Source organism: Nicotiana tomentosiformis, chromosome 2 (genome assembly GCF_000390325.3).
Source record: "Nicotiana tomentosiformis chromosome 2, ASM39032v3, whole genome shotgun sequence".
Classification (NCBI taxonomy): domain Eukaryota; kingdom Viridiplantae; phylum Streptophyta; class Magnoliopsida; order Solanales; family Solanaceae; genus Nicotiana; species Nicotiana tomentosiformis.
The window spans coordinates 104820698-104845128 of NC_090813.1; the positions used below are offsets into that span (position 1 = coordinate 104820698).

Consider the following 24431-nt stretch of genomic DNA (forward strand, 5'->3'; position numbering starts at 1 on the left):
CGATGTTGCCTATGGGGATGACATTCTCTTTCTGTAAATCCTAGCAGTTTTAGCACTTCCCCTCTTTCTGAACGATTAAATAACACTACAAAAGCCTTTAGAGTCAGAGTAGCAAATTTCTGATGCAATAATATCACAACAGGACTACAGGAGCCTTTTGAGTAGGCATAGGAAGCTTATCTTTTCATGTGGTAGCAGGTTCCACTATTTATAGTAGTATTATCTTTTTCCTTTGCAAAGAAATTATTGAATCTCTATTACCGATGTTTTACTAGTGTGCCTCATAATTTTGAGTTTTAATTTATCAGTTGGACCTTGTGGCCATTGAATCAGTTCTAGGAGCTGTCACCTCACCCTCTAGTATTGGCAATTACTTGGTTCATGAGGTGAAAAGCATTTGCCTTCTCTTTGCTTTCATTTGAGGTCGCTATCCTGCTTTAATCAAATATTTGATTGATTTGCCTGTTTCAAATTTGTGCTAATTGTTTTTCCATAGTGGCCCAATTTAAGGGTGAAATGGTATTCCTTTCAGCAGAGCTAGGGATAAGGAACAATCTCAAAACAAAAGCTTTAGAGAAATAACAAGCTTTCAAATAGAAGAGCCAAACGAGAGATTTCTTCATCTTTGGGTCAATAGAGACTACAACTTTGTTTCGTAAACTCAGTCATGTCTTCACTGTACAAGTTACTCCTATCCTCCCTAAACACTGAAAATCAGCAGGTGGTTTTCTGTATACAAGCAAAAAATAAACCCAAATCTTTGTTGTCAGTCCCCAATTGTAACATCTACTCTGAAGTTAACTAAAACCTCTCAATTCCTAATCTTGAGCTAGTCATAATTCCAAAAAGCCAAACCCAGCCAAACTATGATCATCTTCTGAGCTGCTGCAAAAACAGATGTACAAAAACCAGCCAAGGAAAAAACCTAATACAAAAACACCAAATTCACTATTCAATTGACCTAAAACCCAGCAGCACCGACATTTCTTAATCAAACCCATAAATGGCTTATATCTCTTTTGCTTCAACATAAGGTGACTGTACACTATCCTCATCAGAATCACTCTCAGACGAACTTCCTGAATCTGAATCTGCAAATTTACCATGGCAAGAGTAAATAATACATCATACCGATTTACCAAAATGAATGACGAAAAAAAAGAAATATCAGAATTTTACCACTGGAAGAGGAATCGCTGCCAGAACTTGAGCTACTAGAACTGCTTGACCCACTACTTGCACATGGGGCATCCTTCTCAATCTGCACCGGAGGAAAGTTTTCAACTGGTATTTCCTCCCCGATATCAACATCCTCTTCCCCAATGTCCCCCTTCTTGTTTTTCTGCATTGCATGCTCTGGTGTTGGTGCCTTCTCAGGCGACTTAAATCACAGAACCAACAGGGTGATCAGAAAATGAGGCATAATAATATTGATTAGTTAACAAATGTATGAAAACTCCAAATGCTATGCTTACCTTGTTGAGCTGTGTGGCAGCAACATCTTCAGTGATTCCTTGTCTCTGCATTGCGCTCAGAGCCTTCCTATGGTAACTTACAAATCTATCCAGTTCCCATAGCGTTTCATTGTCAAGGACCTCGAAGTCGAGCTCAATCTCGTCATCTTCCTGTGCCACATTAGGGTTCCTCCTCTTCACAATTTGCACCACATGACCCATCTTCTCTGGTGGAAGATTCTGCAAGTTAACCCCTAACTTTGCCTTCTCCTCAAAGGTCATCTGCCTTTTGTTTGGATCCTTAGTCTTAGGCTTGGGCAATTTAGCTGTGCGAGGCATAATGACAGGCTGCTGTGGAGGAGGAGTTTTCACTGCAGGGGTTACAAAAAAAGGTGCAGGTGGTGCACTCAAATTCTGTACCTGAAATTGGTGTTGATTCAACAATGTGGAATGCAATCGCTCAGGGTCTGATCTTTTTGTAACTGGCAATGGTCCACGTAACACATTTGGTGGCGGAATTAGTGCAGGCTGAGACAGATTCTTCTGGCAATTCACCTGCATAATAGTTGCAACCTTCTGATGCTCAGCTTCATACTTTTTGTAAGCTGGTTTAAACATCTCTTCAAAGTCAACTAGGAACTTTTCAGCCATAGCATGCACATCCTGGCCTTTAGGGTTATAAGTCATGGCATTGTTGAAAGTCAGTCTCACATCAGCTGCAAAATCTTGTGGCGTTCTGTACTCATTCCTGTCCAGCCTTAATTTCACAGTTCCGAGATCCATAGGGTGCTTTATGATATCAAAATAGTCATAAAGTCCCAGGCTCTTAACATCCACTGGTGTATTAAACACCCAGCCATTCTTATGCTTCATTAATTTCGCCAATATCTGCCGGCACTTCCTCATCAGAGTTACAAAAAACTTATCCCCTTCGACCACTGGCTGCCGCTTAGGTTCTTTCCCCGATGCTAATGCCGCTAAAGCTCGCTTTTGTCCAGAGAGCTTCTTGCTCTTGCTCTTTCCACCAGGTTTCTCATGATGCGGGGGCAATGCCGGTTGGTTCTGCTGAAGCTCTGGTGCTACCGTCGGCTGTACGAGTTCTCTGGACGTCCTGGAGACGAAATCATGGGATTCGATGCTGTTCAGAACGCCCCGGACCCGATTTAGATCAGAGATTAGCCGCTTCTTGAGATCCTTCAACTCTCTTCTCGAATAAGAAGCCAAATTGAAAGTCACGTACTCTCTGTGAAACGAGTCGCTGAGATCATGAACAGCATTTGGTTTCCAACTGAACGGCGGCACATTAGTGTTAGCCGTTTCCACCGCCGGCAACGGAACAGCCCTAGGCAATGGCTCGTTGCCTTGCCGGAGGTGAGGTAAGGCTGAAACATTTTGGACTTGTCTGCTAAGGTTAAAATTGGGGTTAGGGTTAGGGTTAGGGTTAGGGTTGAACCGGCTGTTGAGCTGAGAATGAGCAGTGGAATTACTTGTATATTTCCTCATAAAAACATCCCAGTGCGCTTCATTTCTGCTCGGTAAAACGGCCGATGCCATAGAAGTTTACAGGTTTCATATAAGGGTTTTCGAAATTCCGACAACTAATCTCCGGCGAGGAAATGGCGGGAGCCCATCATTTCAACGGAAAATTCAATTGCACCGGCCGGAAGATCAAAAGTGAGAAACCATAGGGAATTTTTTTTTTCCCCAGCGGAATGAAGTGGAGAAGAAGCAAAGAAAAGGCGAGGGTTTCCAAGACCCTCTCTTTAACCTGAACGAGGAAAAATGTGAAGGCCACGATCTCCTCTTAAAGACAACAAGATCTGCCCCTTTCTGTTTCGGGCAGTTTTTGAGCCCTTTATTCTAAATCACACGGTTGAGATTTTCATCATATATGCTGCCCGACATACTAACCTTGCCATCTGTCACGGACGGCCTAGATTTACGTTACGTACACGTGGAGAGAGATAAAAGCTGTTGAGGAAACTGTGTTTTCCTTTTGGTGGGAAAAGTAAGGACTCGTTTGGCTATAGATTTTGTCAAAATAAACTTGGGTTTTATTTGGCAAACACATGTTTGGCCATAGATTTTGCCTATATTTTGGCCAAATTCCAAATCCCAAAACCAGTAGCTGGTTTTGGACCAAAATATCACTATTATTTTTTTTAAAAATTACTCCAAACTTTTGTATTTTATAAAAGAGCCCACTATTTATTATTTTGTAATGATGTTGCTTCGTTTTCTCGGTCATATGATAGTGTATCATGTAGTTCATTATAAAAATGATAATTTTGTATCAAATTTATATATGTTCAGGATTATGGTTTGCGATAATATAATGAATGTTATTGATAATGGTACTGTTGGGTATTTATGATAGTTTTTAGAACTTGTGGGTATAAGTCATGTTTCATGTTTTTCCAAACCAAACTTCACCCAACACAGATGTCCGAACGCATTTTCATCTTCAAACCAAACTTCACCCAAATTAATTTTTTCAGAATAAATTTGGGAATCTATGGCCAAACGCTAGTTAAATTTTGGTTCGGGAATTTGGTTTCAAGTATATTTGGCAGGCGGTTGGACATGAATTCCATTTTTTATTTTTTCAAATTTGAAATTTCACTAAAATTTGAATTGAAGATGAAATTGTGTTTGGTTATAATTTTTGCAAACATATTTGAATGTCATTTTTTAAATATGTTTTGCAACTAAACACTAACAACCTTCCCATTTTTAATTGAAAAATTGATTCTCACCAGTTTTTTAAATTTAAAAATGTATTTTCAAGTGAGATTGAAAAAATTATAAAATTTTGATAAGCAAACATTATTTTTTTAAAAAAATTGAAAAAAAGAAAAAAAAATTTGTATGTCCAAATGACTCTTGGTTGGCAAAAAATGGAGCCTTACAGGTTGGACGTGATGACGTATTATGGATGGGACCCATTGGACCGTCGAAAATATCTATTGCGATGTGCGGTGATGTAGCGGAATTTTGTACCGGCCTAGAATCAGAGGATTATCTTTTCTTTCTTTTCGTTGCCAGGTCACCACCGTTAAAAATTTAGTCCACATGTGCATCCCATTATTTTGTGAAAGGTGACATTAGGGGTGTGTAAATGAAATTGACAAATCATACCAACTCGATAATTCGAGTCAAATCGAAAAAAAAATTCGACTATAGTTTGGTTTAATTTGGTTTGGTGTTACAAAAAAAATCCGACCATATTTGATTTGGTTTGGTTTTAACTAAAAAAAGTCAAATCGAAATCAAACCAACCGGATATTATATGTATAGAAGTTTTAAATATAGTTAATATATAAAAATATTTATGTAGTGTAGTTTATAAATATTTCTTAAGCTTTTTCATAGTTTTATCTTTTAACGTATTATTTCAAGCTTGGACTTATAATTTTTGGATGCTCCAATAAGTTTTATAGTCCATAAATGTTAGTAACTCAAATAAATCCTAAACCAAAATCAAATCAATACTAATGCTAATTAAAAATATTCAATTCAATTGTACTATGAATGAAAATAGTGTTGGATATATAGTTTTTTAGTTTTTTCATGGTTTAGATAAAATGTATAACTTATTTTTCTTTTAGTGGTTAGTCATGTAAATAATACTAGTACTTATTAGTCATAATTTTAAATTATGTTTGTTTTTATTATGGCTTATTAATAGTAATATTTTTTTTATGCGGTTTATTATCTTTATTGTTGAATATTTTAATACAATGCTATGACTCATCTCATATTTATATTATTTTTATTGAAAAACACCTTATATAGTTCTGTCTTATTAGGATTAAAGAAATATTTGGAGCACAAATTTTACGTTTTGTGCTATGAAGACTTTATGAGGAAAAAACAAAAAAAATTCGAAAATCCGAGATTAAAAAAATTGACTTTTATTAGTTTGATTTGGTATTTAAATTTAATAATCCGATATAATTGATTTGATTTGGTAATTAGAAAATCCGAACGTCATGTACACCCCTAGTGGACATAAGGAGGGAAGAGGGAAAGACTACTTCGGCTGACTATATTGGCAAAGATAAGCATAGAACTTTGCATAGATCGCCTGATAAAAATAAAAAGCTAGATAGTAATGCATGTTTGATTATCCACATGCGTAAGCACAACGTTTGTTATGTGATATTAAATACTAATAATAATCTAAAGACATAGATGCTCTTAAAGAGATAATTCTTGTGTAATATTCTTTATATTATCATTCGTTGCATAACAATTTATTCATCAACGATATTTAATTATTCACAACTTAATCCCTTTTTTTTTTTTTTTTGTGATAACGCTAGCAAAACTAGTATATGTACCAAACGACTGAGATTTAAACCTACATCTACATTTAGAGTTGAGTTATGATCTACTAGAACTCTAATCGATCCAAGTCATGGACTCATGAGATGCCTCTCTAGATGTTTTTTTTCTTTTTTCTTTTTTGATGCCATTAAAAATAATAAAACATCAACTCAATATTTTCCAACAAGTTTCGTTTATTTCAAATTGTGCAACGAGATTCTTTTAAAAAAAATTATTTCGGTGGGAGAAGCCCAGTAAAGGAAAGGAAAAGAAAGAACAGGTGAAACGCTGAACCTCTGTCGCATCTTATTACCCTGTTTTTTTTTTTCATGTATCCTCCTTTGTCGCACCTTTGCGCATTACGCTGGTTACTCTTCTGCAAACGAGGTCTAAGCAAGTGTTAAATCTGACATTGAGGATGAGCTTGAAGCTCGATCTGGAGTTCCAATGGAGTACTTCTAAAGGATTCTATGAGAGAGAGTTTGTGAGAGATAAAAGTAGAAATTGGAAAGTGAAAATCTGACTCATTTCTCATTACTATACCGAGTATATACATGTGTGGATACAACTAATGCTGAGTTGGCCACTAACTACACAACTAACTCTACTCAATTATAATTAACTAACATCACTAACTATACAATTAACATATAACAATATAATTATACAAGTCTTAACACCCCCCTCAAGTTGGAGGTGTTGTGTACACTGCCAACTTGCTCAAAATTGCTGAGTGCTTCACTCCTGTTAGAACCTTGGTAAGGACATCAGCCAACTGATTGTCTGTTGCTACATGCTGAAGTGAGATCAGTCCCTCTTGTAGCTTGCTTCTGACAAAGTGACAATCCACATCTATGTATTTTATCCGCTCATGAAACACAGGATTTCTTGCTATATGTAGAGCTGATTGGCTATCACAAAAGACTTCTACTGGTTTACCAAAGGACACATTGAGCTCTTCAAGTAATCTGCACAGCCACACCAATTCCCCTACTACTTTTCTGAGTGCCTTGTACTCTGCCTCTGCTGATGACAATGAAATAGTCTCTTGTTTCTTAGATTTCCAGCATATAGGACTGTTCCCTAATAGAATTAAGTAACCACTCACTGATTTTCTTGAGTCTGGGCAAGCAGCCCAATCAGAATCACAATAGGCTCTAACATTATAGTTTGGATCATGTGACATGAATATTCCCATGGAGGGGCCACCCTTCAAGTATCTAAGCAGGTGAAAGGCTGCTTTCAAGTGGGGTTCTCTTGGATCTTGCATGAATTGGCTAAGATGTTGTACACTGTAGGCTATGTCTATTCTTGTGTTGGTGAGAAAATTCAATTTCCCAACCAGCTTTCTGTAATAGGTGGGATCAGTTAATGCAGTCCCCTCTTTAGCTTTCAACTTTACTGTTGGATCAAGTGGAGAGGCTAGGCTACTATAATCTATGCAGTTGTACTCTTTTAGCAAATCAAGCACAAACTTTCTTTGTGAAATTACAACTCCATCAGCTTTATAGAATATTTCCAGCCCCAGAAAATAGTGGAGCTTACCCAAGTCTTTAATCTTGAAACTTTCATGTAGAAATGCCTTCAGTTCCTCTATCTCCTCCTTGTTTGTTCCTGTCAGTATTACATCATCTACGTATACTTCCACATATATTGTTGATTCAGTTGTCTTCTTGTAGAAAAGTGAATAATCATACATAGAGTGGGTATATCCCTTACAACATAATGCTTCACTCAATTTTGCATACCATTGTCTGCTTGCCTGTTTGAGGCCATACAAGGACTTCTTGAGTTTGCATACTAGATGTCCATTGTCTACTACCAAACCTTGTGGCACTTCCATATACACCTCTTCATGGAGGTCTCCGTGAAGAAAGGCATTGTTCACATCTAACTGAAATATATCCCAGCCTTTCTTGACTGCTACAACTATGAGAGCTCTTACTGTTGTAATTTTCACCACATGACTGAATGTTTCTGTGTAATCAATTCCAGCTTGTTGGGTATATCCCTTTATCACTAACCTGGCCTTGAACCTTTCTACACTGCCATCTGCCTTATGCTTCACTTTATACACCCATTTACACTCTATGGCTTGTTTCTCAACTGGTAATGGTACTAGCTCCCAAGTGTTGTTGGCATGCAATGCCTCAAACTCTTGTGTCATTGCTGTTTGCCAGGCAGGATACATAGCTGCTTCCTCATATGAGTTAGGCTCTTTGTCACTGTAAGTGCTTCTCACAGGGCACTGATTATCCTGATTTAGATTCTCAGTAGATATGTTAATGTGAGGAGAGGATAAAGCATTAACAGAAAGAGAGGCATTGGTGTTTTTGGCATTTGGTTTCAGTTGGGGTAGTTTGTGAACATAATCCCTCAAGTATGTGGGAACTTTGTGTGTTCTATGAGATTGCCTTGGTGCCAAGACATGTTCAGGTGAGGTATTCCTAATATATCTTACTGGTGAGTCATTTTGTGGATCTTCTGGAGTATGTGAATCAAGTGAATCTATGTTATTGGGGGAAAGGGATAAAGGATCAGATGACAAATCTGGATGTGTGACATTTGAAACCCCTTGATCATTTGATTCACTAGTTTGACTTTGCTCATTCTCACTAGACATATGATCAATAAAAGGAATGGATTGAAGGACATAGGGAAATGAAGCAGTATCCTTAGACATACTAAAAGGGAAGATATTTTCATTGAAAATTACATCTTTAGATACATGTGTTTTCTTGATGGCCAGACTGAGCACTTTGTATCCCTTTACCCCAAAGGGATATCCAACAAAAACATGTGGTGTGGTTCTAGGTTCAAATTTATCTCTGTGGACCTTGGGTACTGTAGGATAGCACACGCACCCAAAACTCCTCATGTGAGAGTAGGTAGGTTTTCTGTTATGTAATAGTTCATATGGTGACTTTCCCTTGAAGTGAGAAGAAGGCAGTCTATTTATTATATAGGTTGCACATAGGATACATTCACCCCAATATCTTAGAGGTAATTTTGACTGGAATAAGAGGGCTCTGGCTGTTTCCAATAAGTACCTATGCTTTCTTTCCACTATGCTATTTTGTTGTAGTGTATAAGGGCATGTCTTTTGGTGGATAATCCCTTTAGAAAGGAAGAACTGATTTGCTTCTGTATTATTAAACTCTAGGCCATTGTCTGACCTTATATATTGGATAGTGGTATTGAATTGGTTTTCAATAATTGACACAAAGTTTTTGATGACTTATAAGGCATTACTTTTGTTGGTTAGTAGGTGAGTCCAGGTGGATCTACTGTAATCATCCACCATGGTGATGAAATATCTGAAATTGTCATAAGTTGGCATATGGTAAGGACCCCAGAGATCAACATGAAGAAGTTGGAAGATCTTGGTAGAATTAGTGGATTGTTTTGGAAATGGTAATCTCCCATGTCTTGCCATTGGACAGACAGAGCAGGTAAATGGTTGTTTTGGTGAGAAAGATGCTGGAATACTGGATATTCCCTTCATCTTGGTAAAGGGCACATGACCCAGTCTGTTATGCCATAACACATTTATGTCATTACTTGAAGGAATGGAAGGATTGATACTATTCACAATGGGGAGTTGCACTTTATTATTTGGGGAACATGTATTTACAGCTGAATGAGATGTGCAATTATCCCTGGACAATGAGCTATTTACAGTGGAATGATGAAAACAGTGTGAGTTGTGTGTGCAACAATTGAAAGAAACAGAACTAGCAATTGAACTATTTACAATTGATTCTGAATGGTTGTTCCTGAGACACCTTGGGTAGAGGAGATAGAGTCCATTACTCACTTTATCAATTTTCAGAGGCCTCTTTATTGAAGGGGCATGCAGAATACACATGTTATCAGTAAAGGCAACTATGCTATGAGGAGTTAAACTAGTTAATGAATGAATTGATATGAGGTTGTATTTGAAGGAAGGTATGTACATAACCTTATGCAAAATGATCTTAGGAACACTGTCACACTTCTAATTTGTGTTACTCTTACCTTATATCCGTTTGGAAGAACTACCAATAAGGGATATGGTAAGGTTACAATGTTGGTTAATAAGGACATATTGAAGGTCATATGATTAGATGCTCCTGAATCTAATATCTAAGAGTCTGCCTTGTTTTTGAAGCACTCACAGGACAATTTGCTAAAATCAATAGAGGAAGTGCATACTATTATACCTGCAAAGTTCACAGCACCATTGACATAGTTTGTGCAACTGGAGCTTTCTCCTCCTGTTCCAATTTAAAAATGTTGCAGCAACTTTAGGATCTGTCCATACTGTTCCTTAGAGAGGTTGACTTGCCCGACCTCATTTCCATCTTCTAATGGCATTGCCTCATAAGGAGTCCCCTGCACACTAGCTACTATTCTCCTTCCTTTGTTGAACCTTTCAGCTTGGTTCATGTTCTGTCCTCTATTTGGATTCTGAGTGTGTGAATTTCCAAAGTTCTGAGGGTACCCGTGTAACTTGTAGCATTTGTCCTTAGTATGTCCTAGCTTCTTGCAGTAGTCACAAAATGGACGGGGCCTATTGCCTCCAGTTGAACTGTTATTGGCAGCATAATTTGTTCTGTAAGAACCAGATTTTGATGTGTTGACACTTAGGGAAGCAGACTCAAATAGCATTTGATTATTTGTCTTGATCTCTCTCTGTTTCTCATCCTGAATGAGTAGTGCGAAGGCTTGTGCAAGATTTGGTAGCGGATTCATCATGAGAATGCTTCCACGTACGACCGTGTAGACTTCATTAAGTCCCATAAGAAATTATTTCAATCTTCTGTCCTGCTCGGCCTTGTGCATATTCTCCTTGGCACCACACGTACAGATACAACTGCAATGAGTCTTTTTGCTCAAAGTATTTAGTTCTTCCCACAGCTTCTTCAGCTTAGTATAATAACCTGTAATATCCAGCACACCCTGAGACAAGTCGTTTATCTCCTTTTGGATCAGATATAGCCTAGCACCATTAGTCCGCTCATATCGATCCTCCAATTCTCTCCACAACTCAACATCATTATTAGCATATTCCACACTGTCCGCGATGTCTTTAGAGAGTGAATTTAGAATCCAAGACGTTACCATATCATCGCATCGCTCCAATTGTCGGAATCTCTGAGATTGAGGCTCTGGTGGTTTACATTCTCCACTTATAAACCCAAGCTTATTTTTGACGGACAGACCACGCATAACGCTGCGTCTCCAAGACCTATATCCAGTTCCACTAAAAGGAACCGAGACGAGCATCGCTCCAGGATTATCTGACGGATGTAGATAAAGAGGATCGCTTGGATCTATTCCAAAGTTTGTCGCAGCGGTGACACCAGCAAATGTGTCTTCCTGATCTAATGTGGCCATGAGTGTAAGATTTCGTTGAGTTACACACTACTTCCAGTAGAAATTTGAAGAATAGATTGTCAATTTGCGATTTGAAGAAATTAGGGCAAAAAAAAAATCCATCAGACCAGAAAAGCAGAATTATGGGAAGGAAAAAATGGGGAAAATTGATGGAGACGATGATGGATAGTCGAGCATGAGCGTCCCTTGCTTTGATACCATGTTAAATTTGACATTGAGGATGAGCTTGAAGCTCGATCTGGAGCTCCAATGGAGTCCTTCTGGAGGATTCTATGAGAGAGAGTTTGTGAGAGATAAAAGTAAAAATTGGAAAGTGAAAATCTGACTCCTTTCTCATTACTACACCTAGTATATACATGTGTGGATACAAATAATGCTGAGCTGGCCACTAATTACACAACTAACTCTACTCAATTTCAATTAACTAACATCACTAACTATACAATTAACATATAACAATATAATTATACAAGTCTTAACAAAAAGTATAGCTTTGCTGGGACTTGGGAGTTGGGGACCAAATGTGTGCCCAGCTGGAAAAGTTGGTCCTAGTGAATCTTATGTGGTGGGCACTCTTAGCTTGACTCATAACTGGAACGACAAAAGGTCTTGTTATAGAATATTGCAAGCAGCAAATTTGGTCGAACTTTCTTCTATCGGTTCAAACCAAAAAGAAGTTCAAATTGGTTAGCAACAATTATCAATAAATGCACATCCATTGGGATTTTATTTCTTTAATGCGCTGAATGGTATTGATTGCTCGTTCCGTGCTAATGAAGTGACTCTCATCAACCAATCAATATGACCGATGAAACTGTAGCTATTGAATGGTAATCTTGTAATCAAGTTATAGTTGTTGTACTCTATTAGTACATCTTCTTGGCTAAAAGGCGTTTTCGGGGCGAGCCCTAAGGCGAGACGTACCAAAAATACTCTAGTGCGATGGTGTGAGGCGAAAGTCTCAAGAGGCATACGCCCAACAATTTGGGGCGTACGCTCGGGCATTCGGGACGTACGCCCGGGCATTTGAGGCGCGTTTTTGTAGTGAGGCGTAAGCCCCAGAGACTTTTTCAAATTAAAATAAAATTTATTGTATAATTGTATAAGTCCTTCATATAATACCCAAATTCTCAAAAGTCAACTTGTAATTACTCACTATACTATATTAAAAGCATGAAACACCTTAGCGAAATATTGTTCACCTTTTTTATCCTCTAAAAATAAATTTAACACTTGACAAAATTATAATTTTAAATATTTTCCTAATATTTAGGACTTCTAAATCAAATAAAATTTTAGTCATTAAACTTTTTCTTATTTGGACTAGGTAAGAAGTCCTAATATTTAGAATATTAAACGAGTAATATTACTTTCCCATGTTTACTTTTGTGGAAGTTGTAAAAGTACGTACAACAACAAAATATATTATCAAGCAAACTTGTGTCATGTATATGAGGTACAAATTTCATACGGAAAATAATGGCAATTACTTTAAAAATGTTATTCATTTTTAATCAGCTATAAGTTTGTTTATTTAGTCATTGCTTTGAACCATGTAAAAAACCAAGTAAGAAATTTTAAATAGGAATTAAAATCAATTATTATTTAATTATTGAATATAAATTATTTATTTATTTTAAAAAATGTAACTTAACTGTAGTGTGCTAATTTTATAAAAATAATGGTTACCACTTAAGAAAGTTATCCCTTTTTCAAAATTAATTAAAATTTTATTTATTAGAGAATTTTTTATTTGAACTATGTAAGAAATCTTAATATAAGCATTTAAAATCATTTAATATCTAAATTATCTAATATAAATTATTTATTTATTTGGACAATGCAATATAATTATAATTATTTATTTATCTTTGAACTATATGAATGAACGATAATACATTTTCATATCAAATTTGGGCTATTTTTCATCAAATAATAAATTTTTTATATAATATTTGAAAACTGCATTTAATAATTAGAGCAAGCAACTACACTTAAAAATATAAAAGATTATAGATCGGAAGAGAGAGATCAGAAACGTAGTTGGCAAGAATCAATAACACTAATTGTTTTGCAAACACACAAAATTCAAAAAACAAATATGACTATATCAGTTTTTTGACCCTTTTCACATAATTCATAGTGGATAGATTATAATTATAGTTAAATATTTATATCATGAGATTATATTTAAGAATTTGAATCAATAAAAAATAAATTATTTTTGTTAATGCTGTTAATAAATAGTTAAGTCTCTAAATTATATAACTAATTCGCAAAAGAATCCTATTAAATTCCCCCTGTCGAATGGGTGTGGGTACTTTTTGTTGGTTCTTTAAAATGCACTAACAATTAGCAAAAAACTTGATGCGATCATATGGGATCCTTGCACATCCTGGACATGGTACGTGTCCTTGAAAAGATCTGTGTAACCTAAGTGGTTACCTGCATCAGTTAATCACACACGTAACCTTAGCCGTCTATGTAACATACTCCCTCCATTTCATTTTATATGACAATGTCCGATGGGGCACGATGTTTAAGAAGAAAAGGACTGCAAAAAAGGCTACTCAGTGCTCTATACCTAAAGTTTGTATCTCTGCATGCTATGGTTTCTTTCCCCTCTAACAAGAAGACTTAGACTCTGTGTAGTTTTATATTTCTTGCATAATGATATAGTGCATCTTTAATCAGTTATGTTGCGATTGATTGCAGGTCACAATCTGTCTAAATTGTGGTGATGAAGGTTGGACTAACGCATTTGTTTTCTGTGTGAAATGCCTGGAAGTTGCTGTGCATCGGTAAGTTGAATCAACACTGATGTTATTGTTATAGTTCAAACATTGTACTCTCTTTATTGCAATTTTATTCTCGAGCATGATCTTTCGATCACGGCTTGGGTCGTGACTGGCGCTATGTGAACTTGGCTCACCTAGAAATCCAACCTATTTTCATGACAAAAATTTGGCAGTTTCTATACTGGTAGCATTCCAATAATCCTGCTTTTAACCAATCACCACAAAAGATCCACCAACAAAAACCACAAACACAGAGACATTAACAATCAATATTTAATAGAAAAATGTCAAGACATCATAACGAAACTGTCAAACAAAACAATGAAAAATAATGCTTATCATAGAAAGTGTAGGGATTACTTTGGGCAACTCTCTACTAGTGGCTAACATATCTTCTTTACTAGTGGCTCACATATCTAGAGTAGTAGTATCAGACATCTAACGAATCTGTAAAGGATGAGAAGAGGGGGTCAGTCACTGACGGGTGAGTGGGATAACTCAACAATAGTCGTTTTGTTTGGGGATTAGTATTATACACATACACATACAATTGGAAAAAACATGTAAAGTAACAATGAGAAGAGACTGTGAATACACAATATTCGACAAAAGTGATTTATTACCAGAGGTATGATCAGAAGCGCCTGAGTCCATGACCTACGGTCCAAGAGTACTAGACTGGGAAACACAAGCAAAAAAATTACCAGCAACAGAAGTATCAGTCTGAGCAACCGGGACTACTTATGGAGATGTCTGCTTACTTGCTCGATACTGAAGGAATTCATTATATTGCTTTTCAGATAAAGAAAATCCCTGGTTACTTGTAGTCTCGGTCTGAGCAACTTAAGCGTATTTGGGCGGTCGACCATGTAAAGAATAGCACACTTCACGAATGTGTCCAAGTTTATTACAATAAGAACACTTGGGTCGAGATCTTCCAAAATGACCTCCTCGTCTATTCTCCATAGTTTGAGATGCTCGATTTTCTACTGTTTGGGATGCAGCAGAGGAGTCAAGTGTCTGTGATGAGATCACTTGGTGACTGGGTGCTGTAGCAAGGCGAAGTAATTGAGAGAATAATTCAACAACTGTAGGGACAATCGAGCTAGCCAAAATCTGGTAACGTACTGAATCAAGGTCATTAGAAAGTCCAGTGGGTATAAGAGCTAGAAACATCTTTTGTCATTGCTCTTGTTGCTTTTCAATACTAGCAGAAACTGCATCAACTTCTCAAATTCTGCAGCATGTACTTGTCCCAAGTAAGTAGACATATCCAATTCATGTTTCTTCAAGCTTGTCATTCGCAATATCACATCATAGAAACGAGATATGTCATTAGTGTATAAAGTACGAGCCTTTTCCCAAACTAAATGACATGCCTGGAATGGACGAAACAAAGGCATCAACATGGAATCAATAGATCGCCCCAGGATACTACATAACTGAGCATCGATCTTTTCCCACTGTGCTTTGGCCTTTATCTCTCCCTCACTAGCTTTTTTGGTTAAGTGATCTTGAACACCTTGACCCTTGCACCACAGTTCAACAGAGGCAGGGTTTTGAAAAGCGGTCGTTTCCTTGCTTAAAGCGAGAAGCGAAGCGAGGCGACCCTATGACCGCTTCTGCTATATGAAGCGACTTAGGTAGGCAAAAACGTGCGCTTCCCACTAAAAAGCGAGAAGCGCTGAAGCGAAGCGAGGCGACCGAAGCGAGCGATTCCCTGTTTTAAACACATGCCAACCTATTTAATTAAAAAGAAAGGTGTTCTTTTATTAAAACATACGAGCAACAGAGAGAAAGAGGCGACTAGGGTTCCAAGTCTTGTACACTTTTCAACTTAAACATATGACCAACAACAACAGGTATGTGATTTCTTCTTTCACTGTTTCAGCGTCCAAATAGCAGCGAAATACTGGCGAATTTTTTTTCCCCTTCGGTTCTTCTTTTTCAGTCTTCTCATCTTCGTTGAAATGCTGCCCAGTTCTTCTTTCACTGTTTTTATGCTGCCCAGTTTTTAACAGAATGGTATACTGCCCTTCCGCTTCACTTCAAAAAAGCGAGCGCTTCGCTTCTCGCTTTAAGCGAAATGGGGGTTGTCGCTTTTCCTCGCTTTACGCTCTTTACAACACTGAACAGAGGAAGCCTAAGCTAAATACTTTGAACTTCCCATTAAGGGCTCTGAAGTAATTATGAAGCTTGAATTTTCAGAATCCGTGTTTTTAGGACCAAATATATCAAATCCCAAAGACATCGTTGGATTGGAGAGAGGTCTAGAAACAAATAAAAAAAATAGTCAATTGTATCTCACTAAAACAGGAAGGAAACACTGTTTCTGCCGGGAAAAATCACTGTAGCTGCCGGAAAAAATTGAAAGTGATCGGAATAAAAAGAAAATATTATGGGTAGGTTCGGAATTACTAGACGATCAAACTATCCAAAAGAAAAAATTTCAAAATCTGGCCGGAGTAGACCGCACACGCCAGCACGTGGGACAGACGCACTGCCAGAAACAGATCTCCGACAGGCGCTTGGGGGCGCGTGGAGGAGTCTTTGCCGGAGAATCTTTCTTGGGTTGGTCGCCTCTGTCTTGGGAACCTTGTGGCGGTGTTGGATTTTGCACAACACCAAGAAAAAAGGAGGGAACACAAATCAGCCCTAAAAAGGTCGCCGGAATTGAAGCACGACGACTGTTTTGGCTGGGTTTTCTTTCCAGGATGTTTTCTCACTGCCGCTCTGATTGCATGTGAGAAATAATACATGGGAAAAATATTGTTTATGTATTAACAATAATACAATGAGCTCTATATATAATACATCTATTCCTACTACATATGGGGCTAGGACTAATTACACATATACATATTCTAACATTCGATATTCAGAGGCGAGTCCTAAGCAAGAAAAAAACCTGGAAAAGATTCTACTGGAAATGGCTCCACATGCCGGCACGTAACATTGACACGTTGTCCGAGCTTTTGGTGGCTCGTGAGGGTGCGTCTAGGGGTGTTTTTAGCTGCGGCTGGTAGGGGTTTGTTCGCCAATGCGAAGAACACCTGACGCGCAGTGATTTAAACACTCTAAAATCGGGGTTCTCTTCATTTTTCACTATTTTCAAGTTTGAGCTCGGCCTAGAAGCGATTTGAAAGAGGTTTTTCATCCCAACTTCAGAGGTTAGTAAATTTTAACTTGTTTCATTACATTTCTATAAACACCCATTGATTTTAACCTTTAATCAATGCTTTTTCATGGTAAAAATTAGAGATTTAGGTAGAAATTGGGGATTGTTTGAGAAATTGCGTTGTTTTGCATTTTACGACCAACAAACAAGAATTCCGCCTAATTCCCATATTTTCGTGTGTTACAGCCCACGCCTTCCGAGTGGGCCCGGACCCCGATCGCCTAAAACTTTTTCAGGCCATAGAATATGACCAAAGGAACCATAGACACCACCCCTCCATGAACGTTGATCATTTTTTTGCATTTTAGGCCAAAAAACTTGAATTCCACACGATTCCCATATTTTCGTGTGCCCCACGCCTTCTGACTGGGCCCGGGCCCCCCAAACCCTGATCGCCTAAAATATTTTTGGGCCATAGAATACGAACTAAGGAACGATAGTTACCGCCCCGCCATGACCGTTCCTCGTGGTTTTGCGTTTTACGACCAAAACCTAGAATTCCGCACGATTCCTATATTTTCGTGTGCTATAGCCCATGCCTTCTGAGGGGGCCCGAGCCCTCGAAACTGGATCGCCTAAAACTTTTTGGGCCATGAAATATGAACTAAAGAACCATAGTTGTCGCCCCTCCATGACCGTTTCTCGTTATTTTGCTTTTGACGGCCAAGAAACTAGAATTCCGCCCGATTCCCATATTTTCGTGTGCTATAGCCTACGCCTTGTGAGTGGGCCCGGGCCCCCAAACCCGGATCGACTTAAATTATTTCGGGCCATCAAATATGACCTAGAGAACCATAGTCACCGCCCTGCCATGACCGTTCCTCATTTTTTTATGTTTTACGGCCAAAAATCTAGAATTCTGCCCGATTCCTATATTTTCGTGTGCTATAGCCCACGCCTTTCGAGTGTAAAAAAAAAGAAGCCCGGACCCTGACCGCCTAAAATTTTTCCGGTCTATCAAATACAACCCAAGGAACCATTGTCGCCGCCCTATCATGACTGTTCCTCGTTGTTTAGCATTTTACGACCAAAAAACTAGAATTCCGCCCGATTCCCATATTTTCGTGTGCTACAGCCCACGCCTTCCGAGCGGGCCTGGACCCCCGGACCCCGATCGTCTAAAATTTATTCAGGCTATAGAATATGACCTAAGGAACCATAGACACAGCCTCGCCATGAACGTTCCTCGTTGTTTTTGCGTTTTAGGCCAAAAAACTAGTATTCCGCCCAATTCCCATATTTGTGTGTACTATAGCCCACGCCTTCCGACTAGGCCTGGGCCCCCCGGACCCTGATTGCCTAAAAATTTTCCAGGCCATGAAATACGACCTAAGGAATGATAGTTACTGCCCTGCCATGATCGTTCCTCGTGTTTTTGCGCTTTACGGCCAAAAAACTAGAATTCCGCACGATTCCCATATTTTTGTGTTCTCGCCCACGCATTCAGAAGGGGCCCGAGCCCTCGGAACTGGATCGCCTAAAAATTTCCCGGACCATGAAATACGACCTAAGGAACCATAGTTGCCGCCTCGCCATGACCGTTTCTCGTTGTTTTGCGCTTTACGACCAAGAAACTAGAGTTCCGCACGATTCCCATATTTCGTGTGCTATATCCCACGCCTTCCGAGTGGGCCTGGGCCCCCACACCCGGATTGACTAAAATATTTTCGGGCCATCAAATACGACCTAAAGAACCATAGTCACCGCTCCTCCATGACCTTTCCTAGTTTTTTGCATTTTACGGCCAAAAAACTAGAATTCTGCCTGGTACTCATATTTTCGTGTGATATACGCCTTCCGAGTGTAAAAAAATAAAAAAAGGCCCGGACCCCGATCACCTAAAAGTTTTTTGGTCCATCAAATACAACCCAAGGAACCATAGTCGCCGTCCTGCCATGACCGTTCCTCATTGTTTTGCATTTTACGACCAAAAAACTAGAATTCTGCCCGATTCCTATATTTGCATGTGATATAGCTCACACCTTCCGAGTGGGCCCGGACCCCCCGGACCCCGATCGCCTAAATTTTTATCAGGCCATAGAATACGACCTAAGGAACCATAGACACCGCCTCACCATGAACGTTCCTCGTTTGTTTGCGTTTTAGGCCAAAAAACTAGAATTCTGCCTGATTCCCATATTTGTGTATGTTATAGCCCACGCCTTCCGATTGGGCCAGGGCCCCTCGGACCCTGATTGCCTAAAAATTTTCTGGGCATGAAATAAGCTCTAAGGAATGATAGTTACTGCCCCACCATGATCATTCCTCGTATTTTTGCGATTTACGGCCAAAAAACTAGAATTCCGCACGATTCCCATATTTTCGTGTGCTATAGCCCACGCCTTCCGAGGGGGCCCGAGCCCTCAGAACTGGATCGCCTAAAAATTTCCCGGGCCATGAAATACGACCTAAGGAACCATAGTTGCCGCCCCGCCATGATCGTTTCTCGTTGTTTTGCATTTTTCGGCCAAGAAACTAGAATTCCGCACGATTCCCATATTTCGTGTGCTATAGCCCACGCCTTCCGAGTGGGCCCAGGACCCCACACCTGGATTGACTAAAATATTTTCGGGCCATCAAATACGACCTAAAGAACCATAGTCACCGCCCCGCCATGACCTTTCCTCATTTTTTGCATTTTACGGCCAAAGAACTAGAATTCTGCCCGATTCCCATATTTTCGTGTGCCATACCTTCCGAGGCTAAAAAAAAAAAAGGCCCAGACCCCGTTCGCCTAAAAAAAATTCGGTCTATCAAATACAACCCAAGGAACCATGGTCGGTCTCTGCCATGACCGTTCCTCATTGTTTTGACCCAGATCGCCAAAACATTTTCCGGGCCATCAAATACGATCTAAGGAACTAGAGTCACTTTCCGCCATGACAATTCCTCTTTTTTTGCTTTTTACAGCCAAAAATCTAGAATTCCGCCCGATTCCCATGTTTTCGTCTGCTATAGCACATGCTTTCTGAGTGGACTCGGCCCCCCGGATCTCAAACGCCAAAATATTTTTCTGGCCGTTAAATACGACCTAAAGACCATAGCCACCGCCCCGCTATGACCGTTCTTTGTTGTTTTGCATTTTACGACAAAAAAACTAGAATTCCGCCTGATTCCCATATTTTCGTGTGCTACAGCCCACGCCTTCCGAGTGGGTTTTTTTGTTTATTTTCAGTATTAACTCAATAAAATATCAAAAACAATTATAAAATATTCCTAGAAAAGTCCTCAAATCACAATAAGGCATTTGCGGACTTTAGTGGGACACGATTACTTTCTTTATTGAGCTAGCTAAATGGAGTCAACATTCATCATTTTTAAGAACTTATATTTTTAAAATTCTTAATTTATAACTCAAACGCATTAGTTGATAATATCTAAGTGATTTCTTAAACTTATGTACTCATTAAAATGGGTACACGCGCAAAGCGCGTACCCTAAGACTAGTTACTCAAAAATTTCAAAACGGAACTGAAATGTATTAAATTTAAAAGTCAAGATATTTTTTATTGATTGAAACCTTAATTTATGGTCTTTCCCAGTTCTTTATCTTGTCCGGTAGTCTACTAATATCCCCAAAAAGCAACGGATATTCAATATTTTATTTTTTTACAAATACAAAGAGAACTCTATTCTCTTTCATAGCAGCTAGTTCAAAGTTCAAATTGCAGGTTAGTCATCCTTTTTATTCATCCATGTAGAAAACTTTATTTTTTTCGACTCAAGTTATTTGGGCTTGTAAGTAGCGTATAATAGATTGTTTTGACTAATTTTTTATTGGGATGGAGCATATATACACATATGTATAGTTTTCTTCAATTTTTATGCAATTTTATCTGTTTATAAGTATTTACTGTAATTATATTATTTCTTAAAATATTAAAAATTAAATACCCATGGGGCTTATGCCTCGCTGAGGCATATGTAAAACGCTCCGACTTATGCCCGCCCTTTAAAATACTGATCAGAAACAATCAAAAATAGTAGGTTTTTCGCTTTCTATTTCCTTAATATGCATATTCACTCGGAGCAAATTAAAGTCAGTGTTAGGGTAGGAATGGTTCTTTAGTAGGTCCAAAATGGTGGTGTGTTTTGAGGAGGCCCAATAAGTTTGCTAATAGATGTCCAAACATGAATGAACTTGAAGCAGTGAGAGTAAATAAAATGGCAGCAAAATGAATAATAAAATCTTCTTACACGACCAAATCTGTATCTGTGACGTATTGTATTAAGGTTGGCGGTGGCCAATGTTCAATTATTTTGTGAAATATTAAAATCTCGGGATAAAAATCCAACTTTATAAATGTTAATCGAGTCGTTCACCTCCATATTATTTACCAATTTAATTTATCGCACCTGTTTTGGCCAAAGTGGAGAACTAATACGACCTAGATCATAAATAACAATCAAACGAAAGGGGAAAAAGACAGCCTTCTAAATACAGACTGCTGAGAGCTAAGGAGCACGAAGGTAAATGAGGAAGCAATTTTGGTTCTCTCGATGTAAGATTTATAAAACTGCAGAACTTAATATTTAAACTTCTACTGGAATTATTTGTCCGGACCTAGTTCATGCACTAAAGCAATGAGTGATGGCATGTGTCCTTCATATAAAGTTTATCACTTAATCATGAATTAGTTAGGTAATATATGTATTTTAACTTAAGTTTATCGTGTAATCATGTAAATAGGAAGCGGAAGTGGACGTGAGACTTGAATCACAGGCCATCCCCAAGAGGGGCCGTTTCAAGTATCTTGGGTCGGTTATTCAGGGGATGGTTAGATCGACGAGGATGTCACACACCGTATATGGGTGGGATAGATGAAGTGGAGGTTAGCGTCTGGAGTACTGTGTGATAAGAAAGTACCACCGATACTCCAAGGTAAGTTCTATAGAGCGGTGGTTAGACCGGCCATGTTGTATGGGGTTGAGTGTAGGCCAGTTAAGAACTCTCATATCTAGAAGATGAAAGTAGCCAGGTGGATGTGCGGGCACACTAAGATGGATAAGATTAGGAATGAAGATATTCGAGAGAAGGTGGGCGTGACCCCCATGGATGACAAGCTGCGAGAAGCAAGGCTCAGATGGTTCGGGCACGTTCAGAGGAGAAGCCCAGATGCCTCGGTAAGGAGGTGTGAGCGGCTGGCTTTGGTGGGTACAAAGAGAGGTAGAGGGCGGCCTAAGAAGTATTGAGGAGAGATGATCGGGCAGGACATGGCGTGTCTTTAGATTACCGAGGACATGACCCTAGATAGGATGTTGTAAAGGTCGAGCATTAAGGTTGTAGTTTAGTAGGTAGTTGTGCATATTTCTACGGCGCTCCAGAGTGAGGCTAGTCTGTTAGGGTTTAGTCTTAGATTGCTAGTGGTTTATGTTGAGTTCGCATCACTCTTTCATTTCTCATAGTGCCGGGCTTTATCTATCGATTATTATTTTGATTCTCATCTATTTTCTTGTTCTTGAGATGCTGCTATGTTTTTCTATGATTTTTGTTGATGATACTGATATATTGCCTCTTTTCGTCTTCTTGAGCCGAGTGTCTATCGGAAACATCCTCTCTACTCCTCGGGATAGGGATAAGATCTGCGTACACATTATCTTCCCCAGACCTTACTAGTAAAATTTCACTAGGTCGTTGTTGTTGTTGTTGCATCATATGCAGTATATTATTCAATGCCAGAAAAATTGAAGAGAATGAGAAAGAATACTTAGTGGCGTGTATGATACACTATCCTTAAAGAAATATTGTTTGTGTATTCTTTTGGGGAAAACAGACAAGTTTCTTCAGGATTTCTCAAAGTTAATTGTTACTGCAGAATATTTAGCCACTTCCTGGGATGGTGAATTTATAGAGGAAGAAGAGAACTATTCGTAAACGGCAATTCACTTCTGAACAGTCACTTAATTAAAATTTAAAATTTAAATTAATAACTACTGCAGAAATAAAATCGAAAAAACATAATAGTCCGTTTGAAGGTCCAAATCCAAGTCATTTAATATATAATATATATAATCATATATTACAAAGGAAAGGACAATTGGTGGGACTCATCTGTTCAATTTCAAAAGCTAACAGATCAAAGAAGTTCAAGATATATAAGTGTTTACCCTTGAAATTGGATAACAATTAAACTTATAGTGTGACTCTAAGAACACGTGATTTCACTTAATACCAATTGATAAATATGAGAATTAATAGCAGAAATGAACTGTAAAATAAAGCAAACCAGTGTTAGAATGGAACTCAGCCCTCGAGTCGGGATACCCTCGAACTGGTTGATGCAAGAACAATTAAAATATAGCAAGCTGATGAACAAGAGAGTATAAGCTAGAGAGAAAGTTACATTCTTTCTTATACGAGAACAATGTGTCCTACAAATGGTTAATACTTTCCTTTATATAGTAGAGTAGTTCTACTTATGGTATAATTCTAATTACAGAAGGAAATCCCATGATTAGCTAATTAACCGTTTCTGATTTGATCCGTTCCGAGATTTACGCCACGATCCTCGACCAATCACCGAGATTTACGCCGTGATCTTCGACCAGTCACGGATATCTCGCCTCCCTGTTATTATGCTATCTTTGATCTTGCTCGATGTCTGTCTCATTTGGCTTCGATCGCTACTAGCCTAGATCTCGACAGGTACCTCGGTTCTGAACTTGGTACCTAGTCCTCGTGATTTAGTCTGTTCCATTACAAGGCCGCCCTTCGATGCAATCTCCTGGTCTCGGTCAAATAGTAAAATCGGGTCGCCCTGGCTTCAACCGTATACAGATAGTCCCCTCGTTTTTTTTGAAGTGTAATGACAAGAAACGAATTGAGCCTTCGATTTTTCTACCTCGACCTGTCATGACATCATCCTCATGACGTAAGCGATGGAAGTGACCGAAACGTCCTGTCTGTACAGTTACCAAGGCATTAAATGCGCGTCAGTCGATGGTCGGCCACCGCCAGTTTTGAACCGTCGTTGTGTAATCTATAAATAGATCCTCTCTTCACCATTTCAAACTTTTACTTTCAGATTTCCAATCTCCAAAGCTTTTTACATCTTCTAAGTTCTTCATCTGTAAATCTACGATTCTCACTGCTAACCTCTTCTTAGAAAATCAAATCTTATCATCCCCATCTACTTTTAACTTTAAATTCAAATGGCGAAAACGTCAAAAACTGTTCCTCAAAAGGAAAATGCTTCTTTATCGCAGCCGGCCGGCGACAAAACACCGGTGGAGCCGCGCCCTGAGGAGTGTGTTCCCGGGGGGTACGTTCTCACTTCCGACTTTAAAACTGAT

General features: G+C 38.6%; 2 protein-coding genes across 2 annotated transcripts; both read right to left on the bottom strand.

Moving 5' to 3' along the window:
* Positions 1 to 594: 594 nt before the first annotated feature.
* LOC104100694 (transcription factor GTE7-like) lies at positions 595 to 3797 on the bottom strand. Its single transcript, XM_009607998.4, has 3 exons — positions 1476 to 3797; positions 1180 to 1381; positions 595 to 1091 (listed from the first exon to the last, which is right to left on the bottom strand). The coding sequence occupies exons 1-3, from the start codon at positions 3006 to 3008 to the stop codon at positions 1009 to 1011; spliced, it is 1818 nt and encodes a 605-aa protein (XP_009606293.1). The 5' UTR covers positions 3009 to 3797; the 3' UTR covers positions 595 to 1008.
* Positions 3798 to 10571: 6774 nt separating this feature from the next.
* LOC104100697 (uncharacterized) lies at positions 10572 to 11162 on the bottom strand. Its single transcript, XM_009608002.2, has one exon. It carries the CDS (start codon positions 11160 to 11162, stop codon positions 10572 to 10574), a length of 591 nt encoding a protein of 196 aa, XP_009606297.2.
* Positions 11163 to 24431: the final 13269 nt, after the last annotated feature.

What these genes read in the sequence shown, in the direction of transcription:
- LOC104100697 (XM_009608002.2), bottom strand. Translation starts at nt 11,162, where the DNA reads ATGGCCACATTAGATCAGGAAGACACATTTGCTGGTGTCACCGCTGCG.
- LOC104100694 (XM_009607998.4), bottom strand. Translation starts at nt 3,008, where the DNA reads ATGGCATCGGCCGTTTTACCGAGCAGAAATGAAGCGCACTGGGATGTT. An exon ending in CTGCCACACAGCTCAACAAG is followed by an intron (nt 1,382 to 1,475) that starts GTAAGCATAGCA and finishes CTGTGATTTAAG; the next exon opens with TCGCCTGAGAAGGCACCAAC. An exon ending in CAGCGATTCCTCTTCCAGTG is followed by an intron (nt 1,092 to 1,179) that starts GTAAAATTCTGA and finishes GTAAATTTGCAG; the next exon opens with ATTCAGATTCAGGAAGTTCG.